General features: G+C 38.1%; 2 protein-coding genes across 6 annotated transcripts in view; one reads left to right on the top strand and one right to left on the bottom strand.

The window, feature by feature from the left end:
• Positions 1-25,850, bottom strand: part of LOC136247071 (DNA polymerase eta-like) — a 73,928-nt gene that overhangs the window by 17,580 nt on the left and 30,498 nt on the right. For all 5 annotated transcript variants that reach the window (XM_066038683.1, XM_066038682.1, XM_066038684.1 and 2 more), the window contains 3 exons: positions 17,186-17,251; positions 16,323-16,492; positions 441-784 (listed from right to left, as the gene is read on the bottom strand). In XM_066038683.1, the coding sequence (XP_065894755.1) occupies positions 441-784; positions 16,323-16,492; positions 17,186-17,251 (580 nt within the window). The remainder of the gene's footprint in view (positions 1-440; positions 785-16,322; positions 16,493-17,185; positions 17,252-25,850) is intronic.
• LOC136247073 (uncharacterized) lies at positions 18,741-20,052 on the top strand. The gene is made up of 2 exons (XM_066038687.1): positions 18,741-19,088; positions 19,142-20,052. Exons 1-2 carry the CDS (start codon positions 18,816-18,818, stop codon positions 19,889-19,891), a joined length of 1,023 nt encoding a protein of 340 aa, XP_065894759.1. The 5' UTR covers positions 18,741-18,815; the 3' UTR covers positions 19,892-20,052.

The following is a 25,850-nucleotide window of genomic DNA, read 5'->3' as shown; positions in this document are numbered from 1 at the left end:
TCATCCCATTTGTGGTAATTTGATTTTATAGTTTGTTGTTTCTTATCTCTGTAAAAAAGTAAAAAGCAAAAATTTGGTTTTCGGTGAATTGTGTGTAGGGGTTGTATAAACAGTACCCCTGGAAGTGAAGAAATGAGTGGATGAGATAGTAAATAAGATGTAACTTTTTGGAGTCTCCATACATCAATAATAGAACCTATATCCCTTATTAATTAGCTGTGCGTAAGCCACTGTATTTGAGATCTACTTGACATGGCCACAATAATGAGGTGGTCTTATCAATAAAATAGTGAGCGTGATATTTTAAAAGTACAGATATGTACTGGACAGGTAGAGAGAGACTTGCAGCACGCGCATGCATGCACACACACACACACACACACACACACACACACACACACACACACACACACACACACACACACACACAACACACTTACCTGGACTGGTAAAATAACTCTGAATATTACGTTTATTCTTCCTTGCTCCAGTAACCACGTTCTTCGTCATAGGTTGGCCAGTAATCCTTTGACTAGAACTAGCACTATTGGCCTGGTGTGAAACAGACAGGTCTAGTGTCTTATCATCAACAGCCTCCTTTGAAACATCAGCACCATTGCCATTTTTAGTAGTGTGATCTTGTGTTGATGTACTACTACTACTACCACTACCACTGGTGTTGGTGGATGGTTTCAGATAGGAGTGTAGTGAGGTGTTGTGTTGGTGAGAAGTGTCCGTAATGAACTTAGTAGCATTCATCGCCAGTCCAGTAACTCCAGCATGACTAAAAAAAGGAGTTGTGAAGTACATAATGAAATATGTATATACCCTGTACAGTGGAATATATGATACACATCTTGGCTGGTATGTATAGAGAAGAGGTGACATCTCTACTAGCCAAAATAATTCTTAAATGTAGCACAATGGAACTAGTGTAAAAATACGGGTATATATGGTGACAGCTGTCTTCATTACTATACCCAAATGTAGCTAGAATGCACCAGCTGCTGACCCATAATCAAATCTTTTAGGCATATAATATATCCAGTAACTGCATTCGTATTGACTTGAGTGATTGATTACCCAATATTAGTCTAATACAGATCAGAAGTGTTACATATTAGCTGTAACACGGGGCAATCGGGCTTTTACCTGATATGTACGTATGCCCTCAACCCTTGGGCCTGTAACCCTCAAGATGTCAGGCAAACATATCAAGCAAAGCTATGTTACACAATCAGTCACCTACCTGTTGTGAGAGGCACTATCATGTAGCAATGTCAAACGTATACATAAAATAATGATTGTATGTGCAAACAAAACTGATCGCATTTAACAGTATCCTGAGTATGCCTGCATAGTATGCTGGGACAAACATACAATATACAGGAACAACCAAAATAATGTACTTATACTCTTGTAACTTGGACATACCCAGATGACACTTATATTACTGCACTTACACAATGTTTACATACACACTACCAAGTATGATAATAATAATATCATATGTACAACAATAATTTGTAGTTCACTGTTTCAGTCAAGATTAGTCTTTTGAAAGACACTTTGCATGCTTGTTACGCATCTTCTTTGAGTAAAGGAAGATTGCAAAGACGGTGCACTGTTGTGCTATGGCAAGGCCGGAAGCAATTAACTAAAAACTAGCAAATCCACTTCAATAGTGACAACAATGGCAAACATAATATATGAAAGCCCAACTACTGTTCCCATGGCAAGACCGATCTTATGTAAAAGAGATTGCTGGCGCTCCAAGATGGCTGGGTTGCTGATGTCCTTGTTCAATTGGTAAGTGTAGTAGAGATAAGTGATAAACAACACCAGCTGAATAATCTTGTTGATGCCAGCAACAGTGATTGAAATTCGCAATGTATCAAAGACGTGTTTACCAACATAAATACAGTGACCGTTTGGCAGGATTACACCACTGATATTATCTCTCGCCATATCATAAAACCGACGATACACAGCAGGACAAAAATGAAAATCGTGATGCAATAAATGGCATAACATTTGGCCCAACGCTTCCTATCTTCTGGCTGTATAGATCTCAGCTTCTCACTGCAATACACAATGTATGCAAAGCTGTGCAGTATACATGTACCAAAAAGCTCAACACTAAGTCCTAGTAGTGGACTACCGATACTGATGACATAGCTTGATTTAATGTTTGCTTTATAGCACACATTTCTGTTAGTAGATGAATGGATGACTTCTTTGAAGTACTTGAAGAAGAAAGAGGATAGTCAACCAACTACAAGATTTCAAATCCTTGATAGTAACATCAAAAAAGGAACTATTCAGTGAATTGATTTGTAACTTTGCCTGCTTTTTGCTAAACTTTTGTTGCTAAAGAATGTTCAAAGCTTTGTTTGTTTGTAGTCAAAAAAACAAATGATTAATAAAAATCATTTGTCTTAATCCCACTAGCCGCTAGGGTTACAACAAATGTCAAATTTAGTATTCGGATATTTGGATGTCTTAACGAATGAACACTGAACTATGTATTTGGTAACATTTTGATGCAAAAGTGCTAGAATTCAGCTACATATTACCTGCCCATATACATGGCCACTTTCTCTCTGAAATATATGCAAAATAATGACGGTTAATTGTCTTTATAAACCGAAATTTCTCTAAGATTTGTCCATTCATCATACCCAAATGTACCAGCTGCTGACCCACAATCAAACCTTTAGTCATGTATATAAAATATATCTTGTGGTTGCACTCGTATTGGTTTGATAGGGATCGGAACTAAATATTATCTGTAACATGGGATATTCTGGCTATTGTCTGATATGTATGCCCTCAGGCTGTCGGGCATACATACATACCAGGTAAGTCCTCATGCCTGTGTTACAACTATTACACAGACAATCAGACAAATTGTCATATAACTGTAGTGAGATGTGACGCTGGGTATTATCATGGCAGCTATATCACTCCACGTCACACGTGTAACTCGAGATACGTAAAATGATGTTTACACAACATTTACATGTGCAAATGAAAACGATTGCATTACAATAATATCCTGTACATGCTTGTATAGTATGCTGGTTATCGACAGACAAACATAGAATATGCAGGAAGAACAAAATTATGTATATATAACTTTCTCATACTATTGTATATCTTCCCAGATGATATGCACATTATGGTGCTTACATGATGTGTACATATACACTACCAAGCATGATAACATCATACGTACCTCAATAACAATACATTGTAGTTCACTGTTTCAGTCAAGGTTAGTCTTTTGAAAGACACTTTGCATACTTGCGATGCATCTTCTTTGAGCAAAGGAAGATTGCAAAGATGGTGCACTGTTGTGTCATGGTAAGGCTGGAAATGATTAAACTAAAAGCTGGCAAATTTACTTCAATGTGACAACAATAGCAAACATGATATATACAAGCCCAACTACTGCTCCCATGGCAAGACCGATCTTATGCAAATGAGATTGCTGGCATTCCAAGATAGCAGGATTGATGATGTCCTTGCTTAATTGTAAGTGTAGTAGAGATATGTAAGTGATAAACAACACCAGCTGGATGATTTTGTTGATGCCAGAAATAGTGATTGAAATTTGTAACGTATCATGAACGTGTTTACCAATATAAATGCAGTGACTGTGATCACACCACTGATGTTATCTCTCGCCATATCATAACCGACGATACACAGCAGGACAAAAATGAAAATCGGACCTTAGATGAATGGGGTGCAAAATTTGCATATCGAAGCTCACAAAACCCTCTAATATTCTGCCAAAATATATGTTCAACTGAACAGCGTTTTGTTAGATACTGAAGCTCTTATTACACTGCCATAGAGATATGTAGAATTGTTCCAACAAGTCTCACAAATTTAGCAATCACAGAATTCACTTGGCTGCTTCGCAAAAGTTGTGGCTCATCACCTGCTGTACAGTATGCAATTTATACCTCAGGAATTTAACACACATGCAAGAACTAGAAGTATTAATTTTGTAATAGAGAGCTTATACATGTAAACATACTTCACTGTAGAGTTAACATTTGAGCAAGAAGGCTGGACAGATTCACAGCCTGATGTATGCAATATTGTCCAAGCCTGTTGATGGTTACAGACATTATATACTCTCCTGTATCCACGGGCAGCACACCAGCTCTGAAGCTGACGCTGCACACGTTGCTATCTGTAAGGTTTGGGGCTGTGGTGGCATGGAGCAGACTACTCAACAGAAAGGCAAAAGGCACACATAGTCATATTGTCAAGATGAACAGATACAGTTATGATATTAACAGATGTGGGAGGATGATATGGACAGACAGGTGCTGGAGTAGGTTGGTATTTCACCAGCAAAGTGACCTACGTGTAAATAACCATCCATTCAGAACACAACAGAATATTTACGTATATTGTAGCAATAGAGATTACAGTGGCTATATAATAATGACCTTTTAAAGCGGTACTCTCTGACATGATGCAGACAGAGGACGGGAAATTTCTAATTACTACATGAGCCAGGGATGGATTTAGGGTGGGAGCCAGTGTCCCTAATTCAGAAATTTTTCATAGTATAGCTCATTATTGTGTGTAGTTAATTACTTTATAGACAAACATTTTTGGTGCACTTTACAGTACGTCTGTGTATAATATATCCAACACATGCTGATGCAACAAATGGCATAATATTAGCTTAACATTACTGGCTGTATAGACCTCAGCTTCTCACTGTAATACACAATGTACACAAAGTTGTGCAGTATACACGTACCAAAAAGCTCAACACTAAGTCCTAGTAGTGGACTACTGATACTGATGACACAGCAGATTGCATGCGACCTGACTTCTACAAGATATTCCATCGACAGTGTAGCCGAGTTAGGCATGCAGTACAACACAGTTGCAATATTGTATAACATTAATAGATATCCAAATAATGTACGTAGTTCTTTTAACATTGTCGTTATGGCAACTATCAGCCCGCTAACTACCATAGTTATTGAAAGGCAAATCATCAGCAATACTAGTTCAACTACATGTAGTTGGTGACCATTACAATCAAACGCTCTCTCATCTTAAACAGCATAGAAGTGTGGCCACCCATCAGGGTAGTAACAATAAGACTATCAGTAGTGTAGACAATGTCCAGCTTCTCTCCAGTACCAAGTATTATGATGGTACAGTTGGCAGCCTTGCAGTAGTGTAGGGTAGTGACTTGTTGGAGGTCATCATCACCACTAGCTGGTAGTTGTTGAGGTAGTTGTTGATCAGTACAGTGAAGTGATGTTACCTTACTGACTATAGTAAGGATAACAACAAACAGTAGAGTAAGACAAACCATCCACCTTTCTTGCTCTCTGACAAAAACTGACACCACAAATAACAGTGACTGACAAGTATGCTGTATAAACAACCCCACCAAACACACAGTGATATTTCCAATAATGTTGTCATAATACCTTAATTGCTATTGCTCACAATAAATCTACTGATCTTACATGAAAACTGTACATATAACAAAAATTGAGAAGTGTTACATTAGAAACAAACATACATGTTGAATGGGGTGACAATGTTTTTACAGTAACTGAAGCATCCAAACAAAGTGTTCATTGCACCTAGTATAGTGATAAGATAATTGTTATATCAGTAATTGATCTGATCACCAATCCAATTGTTGGCACATACTTCATTACTCATCCATTCACAATCCCCTTCACACTTGCAACCGATGCTGGAGTTTTTATCATTGTATACTGACACCAAAAAAATTGGACACTGCTACTTAACTATTGCACACAAGGCTTAACTAACGAAAGTAGGGGAAATCATAAGAGTTTTACTCACAAGATACTAAACTCAAGAACTTGCAGCACATTTCATCTTGGAATTGATAACTCATCAAAATGCAAAGAGAAATCTGGATTGTGGCAGGCAGTGCTTAGCTGTGTTACAACTATTTGTATACTGGTATATAACTAAATTTAACATTGATGACACCTGTAATCAATCCACCCAAACACCATACCATAAAAAAAAACTGTTTCCTTGAAGCTCAACAACTACCAGCTCAACATATAAATGAGATATGATCTAATCATTAGTTTAGTTTACACACAACATATTAATTACTCCAAATTGGCATTTCTTAATTAATTTAATGAGTGGAATAAGAAACTGATCACTCAACAGTAGGGCTGGGACAAAGCTTCGAATGTTTAAAGGTTAAGTAGAATTATAAAAGTATCCTTTGAAGTTTTGTAATGCACTCAGTCTACAAAAGAATTACAAATAAACGTCGTTATCTTTATTGCAGCTGCCTATTCATCTTGCACAATCGATGTTCGTCTCTTCATGATCCATCTTCGTGTGCCACACCCACCTTTTGAACCATCACAGTTTTGCTTGCTACCATAGCTGTAGCCTTAAAACTGATAATGTATGGAAAATGTCCGTTCAGACAAAAACAGTAAGCCTGGTACCATTCCTTCCGCTCTAATGCAGTATGTGTGGGTAGGGGAAGTCCCTGGTTATAATAATGTTATAAAAAAGTAAACAAACAAGTATAAGGAAATTAATTTTAAGTTTGATTTTAATTTAACTGCATTGTCTGCATGTGAAGTGTGCATGCTGATGTGGTACGTATGCATCACTTTCACACTTCAGGTCAAAGGAGCTGCCTGGACTATATCTGAATGTAGCTTCACTAAGTATGTTTGAAAAGTAACATAAACATCTTACGCCTTTATAAGGCCTTCTGGTATACAGGCTCTGCCTTTACCAAGTACTTTAGTCATAAGTCATAATAGTAGCCCAGACAGCAATTACATAAACAAATCCTTTAGGCATGTGTATATAATACATCCAGTGGTTGCATCCATACTGGCTTGGGTGATTGGTCGCCCATGCTTCAGGCTATACGGTACATATTAGCTGTAACATAAGGCATACATATCAGGCAAAGCCCTCATGCCCATGTCACAACTATTACATGTATATCCCAATACAAGTAAAGATTTCAGCCAACTTGACAGAATACAAAGATCTGCTGCCCAAGGGTTTACTCAATGCAGCATGGCCAATTGCAGTGCCAATGTTACATACTTGTAATTGCCATATTTTGTATCTCCTCAGAGCATGGTCTCCACACGTAGGAAATAAGCATGGCACTATGGGACTCAGAGGCCAGTCAATCAGGTTTCAATATCAAACTTGTTAAAGCCTAAAAAAGTGAATGCATATGATCATAACTGTATATTGCTTTTGTGTTTTATGACTCACTTGTAGTGATCATGGTTAAGTTTATAATTAGTAAATACACAAGTGAGCAATGCATCACACAGTACATGCGATGCAATGGTATGTAGGAGTTGCGGCTCATGAGCACTTTTCATTTATTACGTTATTGTACACATTACCACATCAAAGCATGTACACTGAATCCATATGCTTTACATGCATGTGATGTTGGTCACATTTTAAACCATATAACTGTAACCTGACCCCTCACAAAAGTTCCTTTCCATAAGCAATTATAATGATATTCATCGATTGGTAACTTGTATACAGAAGATTACATGGACTTGTAATTCAGATTTTCAGAATGCTGATGTCATAGAAAATAAAATGGACACCAAGTTGTAGCAATTTCCTACAGTGGTTTTAAACACAGGGGTGTAATTCACGTAATGCTTAAAATTTAAAAGAATAGGAAATCCTTAAGGCTCAAAAACTGTGTTGTGTCTAGCTGTGTGGAAAGATTATTCATCAATCTACAAGTACGTAGATGTGATCCATTGTGGCACTGCTAAACATCATCACTTTTAGCAAATCACCAAGACTGGTAGTCTTGTGCTCATCCTTACATGCAGAGCATTTAAGTGAGCTCATGGTAATTCTGACTATATAGCACTGCTTTTGCCAAAATAGTTGTTTCCGTGTGTACTTTTATATTACCACTATACTATAGTGGCTTATATACCTTTAAGGAAGTATTTGTTACTGTCAAAGAATTGAATAACCACTAGCACTGTGGGTTTCACCATATGGGCTAAAGTAATAACACCCTCTCAATGCACGCTCTGATCTAGTGATGTATAATAAACCTATTACGTATAATAGACTGAGCTATAATCACCCCATCTATTGCATAATATGCCATGCACTACACTAACAGTGGACCAGTGGTGATTTACATGTGTTATGGACAGCACTTTTTTTCAGTTTCATTCACATGCTGAGTAAGCTCTTTTCTGACCCAGAGTAGTATAAAAGCACTGATCAGGCACTATATGAGTATTGTACTGATTTGAAATATCAGAAGATTTACCAAGACCAGACAACATTTCAATGGCCACTACTTGGATGATGATCATAGCAGCTTCTATACTGGGAATCACTGTAGTTGATGCTTGTCCTATTGCAACATATGTCAATGGAAGCTGTTGTGAAGTTAAAGGAAATGAATTTCAGTTCTCCACTTCACTCAAATCTCGTGTGTACAACATTACAAATTTCTGTGGAGATTGTGAACTGGTAGCTGAAGGATACTGTGATGCTAACACTGATGGAGGAGGATGGCTAGTAATTCAAAGAAGACAAGATGGAAGTGTTGACTTTCAGAGAGACTGGGTAGACTATGAAGATGGATTTGGTAGCCTGACTGGAGAATTTTGGTACGGCTTGCGTGCCATCCATTGTCTTACCAATCAAGGAAAGTGGGAGCTCCGTGTTGACTACATGTTTACAAATGGAACAAAAGGTTATTTATCATATAGTGATTTCAGAGTTGGACCAGCCTCTAAACAATACCCACTAGCCTTAGCAGGATTTAGTGGAGCTACAACTGATCCAATGTCCGATATAGCTTCATACTCATTGGCAAATAAGAATATTCAATTTTCAACCTATGATCGTGATAATGATAGGTTTAGAACTAATTGTGCAACACAAACTGCAAATGGTAAAAATGGTGGGTGGTGGTTTACCACATGTGGAAATATTCGTCCCAATGTCCAGTTTAAGGACACATTTGCTATATACCTGAATAACAAGTGGTTTGCTTTAATGTTCACAGAGCTGAAAATAAGGCCTAAGAACTGCATTCTTTAATTTCATTGGAGCACAACTACAATTGTGTTTATGTGACTGTTGACTCTATATAGTGTCTATATAACATAATGCACATTGTAGCTTAACCTACATAATCTCAATGTGAAATATATACATTTTCTATTACCATTTTAAAATACCAGCAACTTGTTCTCATGCTATTCATTGACAACAGGTGGTCAACATCTCTCCTTGTTCCCAAGTAACCTGTACAAAATACCTTATCTGACTTGTACTAAATAGTACATACAGTATAAGCTAGTAGCAGGCAAAACATTGACATACTCGGTCAGACACAGCTACACGAGTCACAGGTATTATTAGGGGTGAAAAATACAACTGCTATCATTGGTCTATACTGCAGTGCACCTGAAGTGGCTGGTGAACAGAGAGGATTGTATCATTGCTCCACCACTTCTGTTTCAGAGAACCCAACTTTGGGAGATAGACTTGAAAGTGCTTATTAATGATAATGGAGATGAGTCCTTCAGTCACATGATTCATTATTATTATTATAACTAGCACTTCATTACATCATACTAGCACCTCCACAGTACGACAGGCACATCAATAATGACACCGACAAAAGGAATGATGAAACATAAATACTCTATTGCTTAACTTTAATTTACTAAATATAAATTAACAGATTATGATATATTCTGGGGGTGAATGGGGCAGCACAGAGAGCAAACAGTCCAGCCTGATTGGAATGCAATAATGGAATATTGCACAATTGTCTGCGCGCCATGGGATAGCAGCCCCCCAGTGGCTTCTAGGTAGTTACCTATATGCATGAGTGACAAGCATTTCAACTACATGCATGCGTGTGTGCAAAACAGAATATTTGTTAAATTTTATTTCTAAATTCTATGAACATTCGAACAAATTTTTAGTCCCATGTGAGTACAGCACACAATGTGCTCTCTATAACTCTATCGTGAAAATGTTGGAAATTGACCGTGTTTAGACATTACATTACATATAGATAGTAAACCAGTAAAGGCTAACTGATTTGTTACTCAAACGAATTACGACCTCAAGAGGTCAAACCAATTAAAAGATTAAAACTTCCCTAGAAATTCATATAGGCACTGTCATCTTCTGTTAAATTATATGAGGTACATACACTACCTGCATAAAAGGGCTGCGTAAAACTGCTAAGGAGTGTTTTATATCAAAGATATAAAGGTAACTAAGGTATTTAGTGGTCCATATATACAGCATTAGTAATAGCTCTTCAATTGCTGTACAGAGTGTGCGCAAAAACAATTAAAATGTTACTCCCTGGACAACTAATCTTTTAACCTGTTTATCCTGTTGAGTTATTGTAATGATAACAATAGATAACACATGATTATTGCGGTTACTAGCTGAATAGTACCCACTGACAAATGTGACCAGGTTTTACAAAACCAATCCAAATCGCACATCAGACAAAACTCAAACTAACACCACCAGTGGATAGCTACACTATCATACTACTAGTTTGGACCCTCAGTACTACTCAAACTACTCAAGGCTGGTTATAACAGATGTCTTCTCTGGGTGGTGTGGAGAGTTCGAATGGCAATTTCCGGCCTTGTGAAGGACCTGGCTTGGCAAGAATCAGTAGTTTACTGGTGAACAGCCTGATAATGTTGGTCAGACGTTTTTTCTGTTGATTTTGCTACATATCAACCACTAAGGAGCCAGTACAGCCCTGTAACCTCGTCTCTGGACTCCAATCGTGGTCTGCCTCCGTTTTGAGGTCTAACCCTTGCCCATCCCTCCACCCCCCACCCCTTTGTGAGCACTCGCGATACTACTTTGCTCATACAACTGCTCAGATTTTCTATCTTATTTGGTGGGAAACTCTACAATCAGCTACAAGTACTGGATGTGGTCTGAAAGGCAATAGATTGATGCGTAAATTTCATATGCATGCTTGCTATCCTCGGCAAGTTATGTCGACTTGAATTCTTTAAAACCGTTTATATTGAAACTTCTAATGTGTGATTTGAATTGTTTTTCCAAAATCCAGTCACAGATATCATTGTCAACATGACTACAGTATAACCATTTGACAATACATACTACCATAGTAAACAAACGGGTTAACCAAACAGCAGAAACACACGTGAGCTAAAGCAACCATAAACACGTGTCCAAACTAGTGGTGCTAGTATTATGTGTCCTACAGTATTACACAGAAACTGTAGCACAGTTATAACAGCTACTGTATAATGCAAGCAAATATTGGAGAAAATTAACTTACAGTAGCGGACAAAAAAAATGTTCCCGTTCCACTAGCATTTACCTCCTGTTGGCATAGCGTTTCCATTTTGGCTGGCATTTTGCAAGCGTTTCTGTTTTGGCTAACATTTGGCAAGCACATTATAATCGCTAGCTAGTTCATGTGTCTGTGCATTCCTACTGTATGTGTGATTAACTAATAGAGTCTATCGACAGCACGGACTGGCCTGCCAGAAAAGGCTCCTAGTTATACAGAAGACAAGGCTACCGAAGGCGTGATGTCAAGTTGCCAACACTCATCACACCACCAATGCTATAGTAGTGCTTGCATTCACAATCCCCTTCACAGTTGCAACTGACACCTGCCATTGATGGAATTTCTTTCTTAGTACGTATATTGACGTCAAAAGATCAGACACCACTACTTAACTATTGCACACAAGGCACTAACTATATAGTAGGGGAAGTCATAAGAGTTTTACTCACAGGATAAACTCAAGAACTTGCTGCACATTTCATCTTGTAATTGATAACTCATCAAAATATGCTGTCTCTGTAAAACATGGGATAAAGTATGTATGTATGTACTGTAGTTGGTTATTCAAATAAATTCCATCACCTCCAGATATTGGGACTGTAGCTAGCTTGGTGTTGTCTGGCTAAACAATGTTATTGAAATCTGTATAGTGCTGGGTCCAGCTTCACCATAGGAGAGGTATAGTACTTAATCTCTCCCAATATAACATAGGCCACTTTCATACCTTTAAACTGGTTAGTAGTGACCTAAAGGCAGTGCTTAGCTGTGTTACAACTATTGGTATACTGGTATATAACTAAATGTAACATTGATGACAGCCTGTAATCAATCCACCCACACACCATACCATAAAAAAGTACTGTATTTTATTATTTTTATTTTTAACAAAAAAAAAATGCTTTTCCTTGAAGATCAACAACTACCAGCTCAACATAACATTATGATCTAATCATTAGTTTACACACAACACTATTAATTACTCCAATTGGACGTTTCTTAATTAATTTAATGAGTGGAACAAGAAACTGATCACTCAATGATAAAGTACTTTGGTATGTACACGTGGTCAGTTGTATGATATTGTAAAAGCAGAAACTTTGAGAGATCTGGCAGTCGGCAAATCTTCACAGATGTCGTCAAATTAAAATCCACCAAATAACTACATATGATGTTTCAAATCCTTGATACTAAGGAACTATTGAGTTATTTCATTTGTAATTTTGCCAGCTTTTTACCTACGTATGATGTTCAAAGTTTTGCTTGTTTGCAGTAAAGTAATTGAAATCGATATTCATCCCAGCCCTACTAGCCACACAGGTGTATGTACTGGATTTTAAAACTAATAAATTTGCAGAAAAAAACATTTATAGTTCAACAAAATGGTTCTTACGAAACAGATTAATTAAGAGGAAGCTCATGTTTATTAAGTATGTGGTCAACATACTTACCAGCTCAACATAACATTATGATCTAATTATTAGTTTACACACAACACTATTAATTACTCCAAATGGATGTTTCTTAATTAATTTAATGAGAGGTAAAAGAAATTGATCACTCAATGATAGAGTACTCTGGTGCATGTATGATTTCCAATGGTCAGTTGTACAATACCGTAAAAGCAGAAACTTTGACAAATCTGGTAGTCGGTGGATCTTCACAGATGTCATCACATTAAATTCCACCAAATACTATAACATCAACTAAGGAACTATTATTTGATTTGTAACTTTGTCAGCTTTTTACCTACGTATGATGTTCAAAGTTTTGCAGTAAATTAATAAAAATTAATATTCGTCCCAGCCCTACTAGCCACACAGGTGTGTGTACTGCAGTTTAAAACTAATAAATTTGCAGAAAATAACATTTATAGTTCAACAAAATGGTTCTTACAAAACATATTAATCAAGAGGAAGCTCATGTTTATTAAGTACAGTGGTCCACCATTATTTACAAACAACACGTAAGTGTTACTTGCCACTTGAGCTGAGGTATGCATTACATAGTCATCAATAAATATTAGTAGCCAGGTTGACAATATTGTATGGTATTAGTGCTGAGCAATACAATATTTTAGTTAAACTGCAGTATCTGTTTTTGATACCGTCCAATTTTTTTTAACTACTCCAAATACCGTGAATTGTAAAACTCAAGTCTATAATACCTGAAATAGCATGCCTTAGAGTGAAGAAGTGTGTTTACAGTACATATAAGTGGATATGTACTAGTGAATATATTGTAATCAGCTTTCAACACAATTCTATCATAAATTGAAAATGGTTAGGGTAATTTTTATGTCAAATTCTAGTACCACAGGTCTAAAATAGCATCAAAATAAGTATGCCAATAATTTAGTCATACCACAATATCAAGTTGGCAATACCGTACCGTCTATGAAATGTCAAAACCGCTCAGCACTATATTTAAAGTTTTACAGTATGCATACATACACAGTATGTACATACATGTATATGCATACATCAGCATGTTCTGTACATGTGTGTGTGGCTAGAACATCGGTGTGGTTATATCAAATGGTTCCAGGTTCAATGCCCAGTTGTGCCAAACTGGTGTTGTTGTCTCCTAGCAAGAAACACTCATATTGTTCCAGTCTACCCAGCTGTAACATCAATGGGTTTACTGGGGAAGCAAACACTTTGACTCGCTTAGACGTGTTAGGTGGAATTTCAGGTTCCGCAACCTCTCTTGATGAGACGTGGACAGTCCTCCTACAGGTTACTAGTATTTCACATGGCTGCCAGAGGCTTTGCTATGTAGCATGTGTGTGCATGACAATTTGTGTTCTCACTTTTCGGTGTTTGAGTGTGTGCATTGTATGGATGATAGTAAAATGTCCAAGATACAAAATTATTATACAACCAAGTACTAAAGATAATACAAAATGCAGTCAAAATTACGTCATTAATAATGAATTAATTAATTAATGCATGCGAAAACTACAAGGCATACAGACATGCACTAACCAGCGAGAATCGGTATTGAACAGAGGCACAAACATATAATGCTTACTCATTTCCATTCTGGTGACTAAAAAGTCGTGTTATTCCATATAACGCACACCACAAAACAATACAGTAATTCTACTTCTCCCATTACAAGTACACATAATATTCTAACATAACAGTCATTGTCAATAGACTACTATAAACAACTGTTGTTCAAAGACTACCATATTGAATAATTGGACAACATTTTTCTTAGAAGTTATTTTCTTGTATACACAGAAGATTTTTAACACTATAGGGATATTCCCAAAAATAAAAACATCACAGAAGATAATCAATTTGCCTATCAAGACAACAGTAAACCTTCCATAGTCTACTGTAAATCAACCATAGTACAGGCTATAGATGGAAAACTTGTGGAAAGGTGTCAAACTAGTTCTGGCTTAACAACCACTACATGACCTCATGTCAACAAATATGTGAAACTGTGTTTATAAAACAGTCTTATGATGTCATATCATTATGTATATGTTAAAGCATAGCTGCGAGTGCTATATGAAAAATAAAGTACGAGGCGCGCGGCCAAGTACTTTATTTTTCATATAGCACGAGCAAGGCTATGCTTTAAATGATTTATGGAACTTTCTAGTCGTGTAGCTTCACCATACACTATGACTCGTAATTAACAAGTGTTGCACGAACTATTAGCAGCCTGAATGCACACAAACTAGTTTAACAAAGTAACTCACGTGTATTTCACCATAGTTTGGCATAGTAGACGTTCATTGCGTCTTTTGGCAGGTTTTGCTCGCAACCCACAATCGATTCTATTGTGAGTCACATGGTGAAGCATTTCCGTGATATCTCTAGGACTTGTCCATTTACATTAACAAACGTAACAGCAACGTTACCTTCTTCCACCCATCATCGAAGCATTTAGGTATGTCTATAAAAGCAATCCAGTGGTAGAACTCGTATTGGCTGGGGTGATTGATCACTCAGCACGGCGAGGCTATCAGCCTTCACCGGCTTGGGTGATTAGTCGTACTGGCGCGAGCCCCTTAGGCTATTAGCCTACACTAAGGCACGTGGGCAACTGTGCTTTATTGCCCACAAAGAATGCTTTATTTGCTTTATTCGTTCAATATAGCACTCTTTGCGGTGCAATAAAGCACTCTTTGTGGTTCAATAAAGCACTCTTTGTGGTTGATGAAGCAGTTGGCCGGCTGAGAGTGTACTTTATGAAATTTAAAGTACACCTTTCCCTTTGATCTCGCCCACGCAAAGTTCTATAAAAGATAAAATGGTTGTCATTTATCAAAATATAGGCTTTACTATTATTGTACAGTAAGGCTGTACCGATACCACATTTCATACCTGATACCGATATCCGATATATACTGTTTTTTACCGACACAGGTTTTCTGATAAACCGATATTAAGAAAACCACCGATATTTCAAAAGTTCAACTGATAGACAATATCCTGAGTTACTGATAGGAGTAGCTAGTGTTGCTTTCTTCTTCCCATAATCGTTTCCGTGACCGCTCGCGCTCCTCAAGCTCCATCAGCTCTTTGTGTTTGTCTTTATGACGTTGCTCCAAGTGTTTACGAAGGTTTGTAGTATTATATGATTTTCGAACACTACTGCCTCTAGATACTTGATCGTTACAAGTTTTACAAACCGCTTTTGAATCATCATCGCCACAGACCTCAAAATATTTCCGAATAGGGCTTCTCTTTGTGTCCCGATCCGCCATCTTAAATCATCACGTGTACGCAGTGCCAATTGTTAAGAAAGAAGACCGATACCGATCCGATCCCGATATCTGTGATATCGGTACCGATACCGATAAAGTATCGGTATCGGTGCAGCCTTATTGTACAGCCTTGCTGAAAATCACCAACATAACAAACAATATATTTGGGTGGAAGTGACTAAATCAGTGACTCACCATGAGGAAATAATATCATTGCCATTTTTCCCACTCTTACACAGAGCACTCCAGGCCAGTTTGGACATTGCTTGTGCATCATTTGTGTCCAGGGGGCATGACCGAGACACAGCCGGACGTCCATCATCACAACGAAAGTGTACCCCCAAGTGTGTAGCTCTCCGATGATTCTGTAATTGGATAAAATATAAAACAACAACCTCATGAACAAACATCCAGTAAATACACTTTATATACATCACCCTCAAAAGCAATGTAGAGGGTACTGGCCCCAACAAACACATGGGAATACATATGCATGTAAACACGTGGTATGTATATATATACACATGTATGTATATGTACATGTACATTAGTATGTGTGTAAATACAGTAGTCATGTTAAAAAAACAAACAAACAAACAAACAAAAAAAACTGACAATTGGTCATCCTGTTACCACCACATATAACATACGTAAATCACCACTCTTGTACAGCCTCACATCCACACTGAGAACCACTCAGTGAGCTAATACCTGTGTGTGTATTGTATGTACATGTGTGGATGGAAGCACAAAAATGTATAACAATTTATCGTCAAAGTTCTTTGTAGGTGCCCATACATATGTGCTACATATGTAATGGAACAGGTAAGCATGACCAAAAGTGTTTGATCATCAATGTGTCCTGGTCATCAAAGTGTCCCTACAGTTTATGTATTAAAGGATATTTTGGGATCTTAATTTCATTAAGTGTCTGAATATCTTCAAGTGTACACCCAGTGTGTTGTGTGCATAGCATACAGTACATGTATGATACATAGTGTATGTATGGGAACTAGAACTAATGATAACATTTCAAAATACTTATTGTATGCACGTACACTTTTCGAGTCTTCACTCAGTCGTTCAGCTAATTCTTTGGAGAATTGAAGTAACCAGTGTTGAACCTGCAGAACCAGTATAAAACCAGTATTGCTTGTTAAATAAGTAAACAAGCGCACACACATATGTACACACATACATGCATACACATACATGCAACCATAGCAGATACATACATGTAATAACAATAATACAGAGATCACCTATTCCAGACAACTTGGGACCATGACACTGTGTCCTACTTAAAGAGGCATCCTGATTCAAATTGTATACACAAATTGGAGCGAGGATGAGGACACCCTTAATAAACAAAGGTCCGCCTGATGTCGTGTAGCCAAGTACAACTGGTGTGGATGAGCGACAGACAAGTGTGTATTTTACAGGAACCAAGAAAACCCTATTTTGATGTGTCCGGTGCTTGACAATTCCTGAATGTAAATTAACCATTTTTGCTGTGAAAACTCCCTCAGGGTAGGGCACCTTCCAATCCAAATTTGAGACAAACCTACTCAGCCATCACTGGAGATATGCACCTTCAAAGTTCTTCATTCTTTTTACACATGTTTTGATCGATCTCCTTTAAGAGCATAATAGTGTTATATACAGTAGTACATTTACAGTCCAATTTTTGTACAAACCAGATAAAGAATAATGGATATACACTGTATGTGCAAATTTTCAAAATGCAAAAGTGATTTGTTGTCACTTTTGTAGGGCAAACTGCTTGAAGGAATAACTTGAAAATTGGTCTGTACACGAAAAGTAACTATTGTAGTGCAAACCTTTTGTGGTTTGAAAGATGGTCAAAAACGCTAACAGGCATGCGACCTAGTTTCATAAATAGAAGTTGGCACTCTTACCAGACAAACTGCTGTAGGGAATGAGCTGAAATATGCAATGTAATCAGATTAATTACTGCAGAAGAGCCTTAAGATGAAATCGGTTTAAGATCAATTGAGTTGTAATGCAAAAACCAACTACATGTACCCAGTGTGTGATCGAGATACTCTAATAGAGTGCGATCACCCTATTAGAGAGTTCAGTTACATTACTAGAGAGTGCAGCTACATCAAGTCACTCTGTAGACAGTTCAGCTACATTACAAGTCTCCCTGCAGAGAGTTCACATATGATACAAGTCACACTGCAGAGAGTTCAGCTAGAAACAAGTGAGCTCATGTGATTGTTATACAGTAAAATGATTTTAAACAACCTAAATATAAACACATTCACTCTTTATCAATCCAAACCTGTAATAAAGAAACTGACAAGTAAAATTAAAACCCCATGCAAAGTCAGCCATAGGCTGGCTTCGGGATTTGGAGTAACACGAAGTAGTGATATCTGTGATTGGAATTAACATCATTGCAGCCATTTCTTGGCCACTGCCTTTGATTTCACAACTTTTATCATCCTGGCTTTGTTGGAAGACTGCACCCTTTTTTTCACAGCTTGGAAAAGGTAAATATCAAAAATACACAAGTTATTCAATAACAAAGATCTTAAAGTAATATAAGATACAAAGGAATCTAATTGGCTGGAAGTGTTTATTTTACATTAAACCACAGTACCACATTTGTACCGCCCGTTTGTGCTAAACTTTTCTCTGCCTAAGAGAGAAAGTTACTGAATGATGGCTACTAACAATACTGGATTTAATGTTGGCTTGCTGTTGTCTATAGTGTGTCTGGGGATTGTGTTTGTGGGTGGCTGGTACTTCCAGTCCTCACTGGTTGAATTGAGGACACAAATGATTGCTCAACAAGATGGGATTGTGGAACAAAAAACAAAAGTTGAAGAGCAAGCACAAACAATTCAACAACTCCAAGAAACAGTAAGACAGCAAAATAAACAACTTGGTGAGCTACAAATATTGCTGGGGAAGAGACAACATCCACTACAAGTGAGTAATACTACTAGATGTGCATTATTAAGAGTAAACTATATTTGTTGTAGGATAATGACCCCAAACAACCTACTAATACCACTAGTGGGATCCATAATGTGATGAAGAGGACTGCCTTGTCTCCGAGTACCAATGATGTTCAAATTCTCAGAGGAAGAGATGGTCGAGATGGTTGGGATGGACTACCAGGTTCTAGGGGAATAGCTGGACCTCCTGGACCCAGAGGAGACATGGGACCTATTGGCCCTAAAGGACAAGATGGCGGTGGAGTGGTATATGTTCGCTGGGGTCATGATTCTTGTCCATCTGGTGGAGCAGAATTGGTTTACTCTGGCCGAGCTGCAGGATCACACTATACTCACAGAGGTGGTGGTGGTAATCCACAGTGTCTACCACTTGACCCAAACTTCCACAAGACTGTTAGTGGAGCACAGAGTTGGGGCTTTATATATGGAGCGGAGTATGAAGCTACAAATCCTCTAGTATCAGGCAGTCAAAATACTGAGGTCCCATGTGCTGTATGTTACATTCCTACCAGAAGTACTGTTTATATGTTACCAGCCAAGTATACTTGTCCAACTGGATGGACCAGAGAATACTACGGCTATTTGATGAGTGAATATTATGGTCATTACCGATCAACCTTCTCTTGTGTTGATCGTAGCCTTAAACCAGTTACTGGTTCATATTACAATCATGATGGTTTCCTGTTCTATTCAGTAGAAGGAGTGTGTGGATCACTACCATGTCCTCCTTATGATAGAAACAAAGAGTTGTCTTGTGCTGTGTGTACCAAGTAGACTGCTGAATGAATTAACTGCTATTCGACTACAATTAGAACTTAGGCATAGATTAGATTTTATATACTTGACTGTTTACTTCACCTTTTGCATTTTATTTGAAAACACTGCTACAAGGATGAAATCAACAATGTGATTTATATAGTGCAATGCTTCTGTTGTACAAGCAGGCCTTAATTTAATTTTTAAGGTGCTGAGGATAAATGTCCTTACATATTCACAAATGTACAGACATAGCATCAAATTGTACAGACATGAGCTAGAGGAGCACTTTGTATAGACTGCTGGAATTGGAATAGGGAGTTTCCATTGAAAGTTTTGAGGTTAAACACAACCACATAGCTGCAACATATCACCAGACTGTGGTCATAACAGCTGCTGGTGATAGCAGTACACAAAGGGGAGGTGGCATTGGTAAATCCTTGGGTTGGGAAAATGTAGTATCTCCTAGCAACCAAGTGACAGTTATTGTTAGCACTACAAACAAACATGCACACATCAGCTTTTATGGTACCACTATTGGGTAGTTGGAAAAGGCGGGTACGGTCGGACGCGGACACGGACGCGGACACGGACGCGGACACGGACACAGACATTTTCAAAAAGGACTTTTACATTTATATAACAGTTAATTTTCATACCTAACGCTGTTTTTACAGCAGTCTTCGCCTCCAGACCCAGGCGTCGATCTTTTCATAGCGCTTATCCATTTATAAGCGCACGTGCGAAGGATAGACTAGCACTCTAAAGACCATTATAGTGTTGTATACGTGCTCTAGAAATCTAATTCAGAGTCACAGAGATTAATCTAGCATGTCCCAACTTAATCTCGTAGGCCAGGTCCTTGAAATCTTCAACACTTGGTATAAGCGCCTGCGCCTTACACTAAAAGGCGTAAGATTGTGGATTTGGCCTGCTAAGCTAAGTTGCATGGGGAATACAAGCTAATCTCTACAACTATATAACTCTGTATTAGACTTTAGAACCTGTGTACAACACCATTATGGTCTTTGGCATGCTGTGGAGTGCTTGTCTAGTCCTTCACACGTGCGCTTATAAATGGATAAGCGCTATGAAAGGATCGACGCCTGGGTCTCGAAGCGAAGACTGCTGTAAAAACAGCATTAGGTATGAAAAATAACTGTTACATAAATGTAAAAGTGCTTTTTGAAAGCGTCCGCGTCCGTGTCCGCGTCCGACCGTATCCGCCTTTTCCAACTACCCACCACTATTGGTTTTGCAAGGACATGGGTGTCCGCCCAAAACTAATTATGTGCAGACATTGTGCTATTTGTGCGGATTTTGTCCATTGACCGCACGTTAATTTAAGGCCTGTACAAGTAAAAATTAAATTCGATAATAAAGTAGGGAAACAAGGGAGGTCACCAACACCTGTAGATATACTGGTGGACATTTAATCCATAATTCAGACTGTAGCCATGACTTGATCAGAAATTAAAATCTCCAAATCTCCATTTTACTACGTACTTCCCTTGTTTAACTACTTTATATACACCAACGCCCTCAGGCCTGCAGCCCTCAACCTTGGGTATACATCCTGGGCAAATCACTCGGGCCCATGATACAACTATTATAATCCCCACTCAAACTTAAAATTCCTATGATACACTTGTTTGTTTACTTGTTTGAACATAATTATGACTGGTGAACCCATGCATACCACATCAAAAGAATAGTATCATATATTAATCATAAACAAAGCTACGTACTTCTAAAAACCAGGTGCCCATGTAGTTAATACTATCCCTAAGCATTGAATTAAGTTTGTCTGTAGGTATGTAATTCGGTCAGCCACTCAGTAGAAAATTCCACTAAATAAAATGTTGTAGCATACACAACCTGCTGTCCAGCACTAGGGCTAGTTTACACAGGGCTAACATAACAGATTTAGTAGACTACAGTGGAACAGTGGAACTTGTCTAAGCTGGTTGTTTGTTACCTTTGCAACACAATTAAAATTTCTTGGTCATTCACTGGAGGAATTTAAAGTTGGTCTTGTTTAGAGAGGTGACCTTTCTGTACAGGAGATTATTAAGACAGGTAGTTGTGTTTTATGCCACACCTTCGATGTTATTGCATGCTTAAACACATTGGTCATATATGGACACTGCTATTAATAGACATCACCAACTATCCATACAGTTTATTTAAAGTAACATTCTTGTGGGTGAGGATATCACTTCACATTTCATCACACCTTTCACTATAATAACTATTACCATGGGCGTGGTCAGCAAGGGAAAGTTAAAACATTTTAAGCAGGTGGCAGGAACTGGCAGGTCCCTTTGTACACAAACAACATTATTGTGGGGATTGGTTGGTTTAGACAGGTGACCTGATCTCATTGTATAGACATTATCACCATAGCAACAATGATGCAATACTGTAAAGCCATAAAATATGTATATACTAGATATACTAGTTAAAATACTGCTACAGTACATGTGCAATATGGAAATAAAAGCACGAGAGTGTGGCTGAGGCTCTAATTTAGTACGAGGCAAAGCTGAGTGCTACATATATTAGGCTCAAGACCAAACCCGAGTGTTTTTATATTTATATTGTACAAGTGTAGCTGTGTTTTAACTGGTTTAAAGTGCTGTCTTGTCGTCTTGTTTGGAGCATTCGTTTCGTGAACTCGAACTGTGTCCATTTTCAGCCATCAGGCAATCGGTAAGTATCTATATAGTACAGGTGTCACAAATAGCATCTTCTTGGCTACTTCTGACGATTTACATGTAAAATGTTATGCACATGATCAATTGTGCCGTACAGCGCCGTATGGAAATAATAGCACTCTTGTTTGTTTGGTATTTGCCCACGCAAGTGGGAGAAATCTTACAAAATGCTGTCATACAACACTCTCAGGTACCATATACACAAAACTACTAGTATTTTGTGTATGGTTGGTAGTATGGCTTTATTAGGTAAACAATTGTACTTACATCCTGGTGACTCTAATCTTGCACACACGAGCAGATCAAAGTGAAGGATTGGAAAACCTCACTATACAGAACACATTTAAAATACCACTCCCAATGCTTACAGACACTACAAAGAAAATGTACCAATTTCACACCAGGGTCTAAAGCTAAAGCAAACTAGCACTACTATCAGTGATCAGAAATACAGTAAAGAGAAATGAAGGTAGTACCTCCGTTTTTCGTTAATGCAATCCAGGCATTCATAGAAATCATCAATTTTCTTTGACGAAACTGTGGTGCCTTCCTCTGGTTCAATATAGTGACATTTCCACAGGATCAATTGTTGGCTATATTTAAGTGAAGTTGGACCAGAATTAACCCTATGGACAAAACATAGTTCATTGCTTTACTGAATAAAGGTCACAGGTTAGCTGTTTCAATTAACTATAGACACCCGGCATGATGTCACATATAGCACTGGGCATGGCATTTAAATTGATTTGGCCATACTGTAACATTTATTCATGGCTTTTGGCTAGTAGAGTAAGTACTTTAGTGCACTTAAATGAGCTCACTTCATCTTTATATTGGTGTTTTGTAGGAACCTGGTATAATATTACTCACGTATGGCACTGGACATGGCGTTTAATTGATTTATGCTGCATACTCACTACTTTGCTTTATTCATAGCTAGCAGAGCAAGACATTGCATTTAGGCTTCTTGTGTTTAATTGTGTACCCACAATCGAAACTATCTGCATGCTCATGTCGATACACTTACGTTTGCCCTCAGCAATGCCTTATCGTTGCTCTTACAACATTATCCACAATTGAAATTCACATGGTCATATATAAATACACTCATGGAGCTTACCTGCAGTTTCCATGCACACTAGCAGGTGAGTCACCCAAGTAGAATATATTAATTGTAACATGGGTACTTGTAATTTGCCTGAAATATACACACACACACACGCAGAGGCCTAATGGCCCTCATGCTTATGCATATATTTCACTTGTACCTATGCGTTACAACTATTACATAAGAAAACTAACAGAGATACAAATTAATATGTCCTATTGGTGTACAGTGCGCAAAATAACGGTCGGTCACCGGACAATATCCGGAAATTATTAGCACCTGTCCGGACAAAAATTAGAATGCACGGAAACTATGTCTGGACATTCCGATTCGAGCAAGAAACGAGTGCTAACACGTAGAACAGTTGAAAAGTGGATTGTAGAGAATGATAAGGAGTTGGATACAACGATATGGCTGAAATATGAGATGGTACCTGGCGACCGCGAGCACGTGTCTGCTCTTAAGTGTGGGGTTTGCATACAGTTTAACGACCGACTAATTTCGCTGCGAAATTATAACCTGGCTTTTGTCAATGGATCAAAGAATACGAGAACATCGGCATTTAAGGAACACGCCGATACGGACATGCACGCGCGTGCTATGCTGCTGTACAAGAAACAATACTCTACAAATGTGTGCGAGTACGCACCAATAGCTAAAGCTATTCTACAGCCATCGAAGGATGAATCAACTAGGCTGAAACTGAAGCGTAAGTTCGAGATCGCTTACATGATGGTGAAGGAAAATCTAGCTTTCAAGAAAATGAAGCCTTTGTGTAACATGGAGGAGCGGCATGTAGTGGAAATTGGTGCAAGCTATCGAAATGATATTGGCTGTGCTTCATTTGTAGAATCCATCGCTACAGACCTCAAAGGAGATTTAAAATATAAAATAGCAAAAGCCAAGTTTTTTTCTCTGTTGATAGATAGCAGCACTGATTGTGCTAATGTAGACGAGGAGCTTTTTTTAGTTCTGTATTTTGATCCCTACTCTGGTTCAGAAGATGGCACAGTTCATGTGAGGGATAAATTCTTTGCAGTTCGTCATCTTGCACGGGGGACTGGAGAAGGTCTTTATATTTGTGTCAAGAAAACTCTGGCCTACATGGGTGTGACTCCATTAGAATGGCAGTGCAAGATGATTGGGCTGGGGTGTGATGGTACTAATGCCAATATAGGAAGTAGGAATGGTCTTAAAGGATATCTCACAGAAGACATTCCATGGCTTATTGTATCTTGGTGTCTTGCTCATAGGCTGGAGCTTTCTGTTAAGGATGCTTTAAAAGACACATTTTTAAAGGAGATCGATGAGTTGCTTTTACAAATATACTATGTATACGAAAAATCACCCAAAAAGTGTCACGAACTAAAGGAAATTGTGGACAATCTCAAACAGTGTTTAACAGACACAGAAATGCCAACTAAGGGGGGTACCCGACCACTTCGGGCAAGTGGGACAAGATTTATAGCACACAAGGTGTCTGCTCTGGCAAGATTGGTTGACAGGTATGGGGCTTACCTTAGTCATTTAATCACACTATCACAAGATACAGCAGTTAAATCATTAGATAGACAGAAATTGAAAGGCTATGTCTTGAAGTGGAGGAAGTCAAAAGTCTTATTAGGTTGTGTTCTTTTTCATGTGTTAAAGCCTTTAGGAATACTTAGCAAAGTGCTACAGGAAGATGAGTTGTGTATTGTAAGGGCAATAGAAGTGATGGTTAAAACAAAAAAATGTTTGGATGAGCTAAAAACAAAGAATTTTGAGGACGTCCTAACTGTTAAAAAATTTTTGACTAGAATTCAACAAAATGAAATACCCACTGATACAGGCACTAAAACAGTCTACTGTTATCAAGGTGCTGATTTGCACTATCATTCTGAGGCTCTATCTACTTTGAAGAAAAATTACAAGGTTTGGACCACTGCTATTGATGAGTGTCTTGTGCATCGACTGAAAGCACAAGAGGAAGAGCTTGCACTGTTCACACATGCTGTGACACTGCTTGCAACTCATGGTTGGGAGAGGACTGCTACTCCTTGTTTTGGGCATGCTGCATTAGACGTCGTCAGTCATAGGTTTGCCATTCCTTTAGAGAAAGCTGGCATAGATACGTCTGCTGTACAGGAGGAATGGGATGATATGGTGGAGT

This window comes from Dysidea avara, chromosome 2 (assembly GCF_963678975.1).
Source record: "Dysidea avara chromosome 2, odDysAvar1.4, whole genome shotgun sequence".
Taxonomy (NCBI): Eukaryota; Metazoa; Porifera; class Demospongiae; order Dictyoceratida; family Dysideidae; genus Dysidea; species Dysidea avara.
The sequence above is the reverse complement of the archived record's forward strand: the minus strand, read 5'-3'. Positions and strand labels throughout refer to the sequence as shown.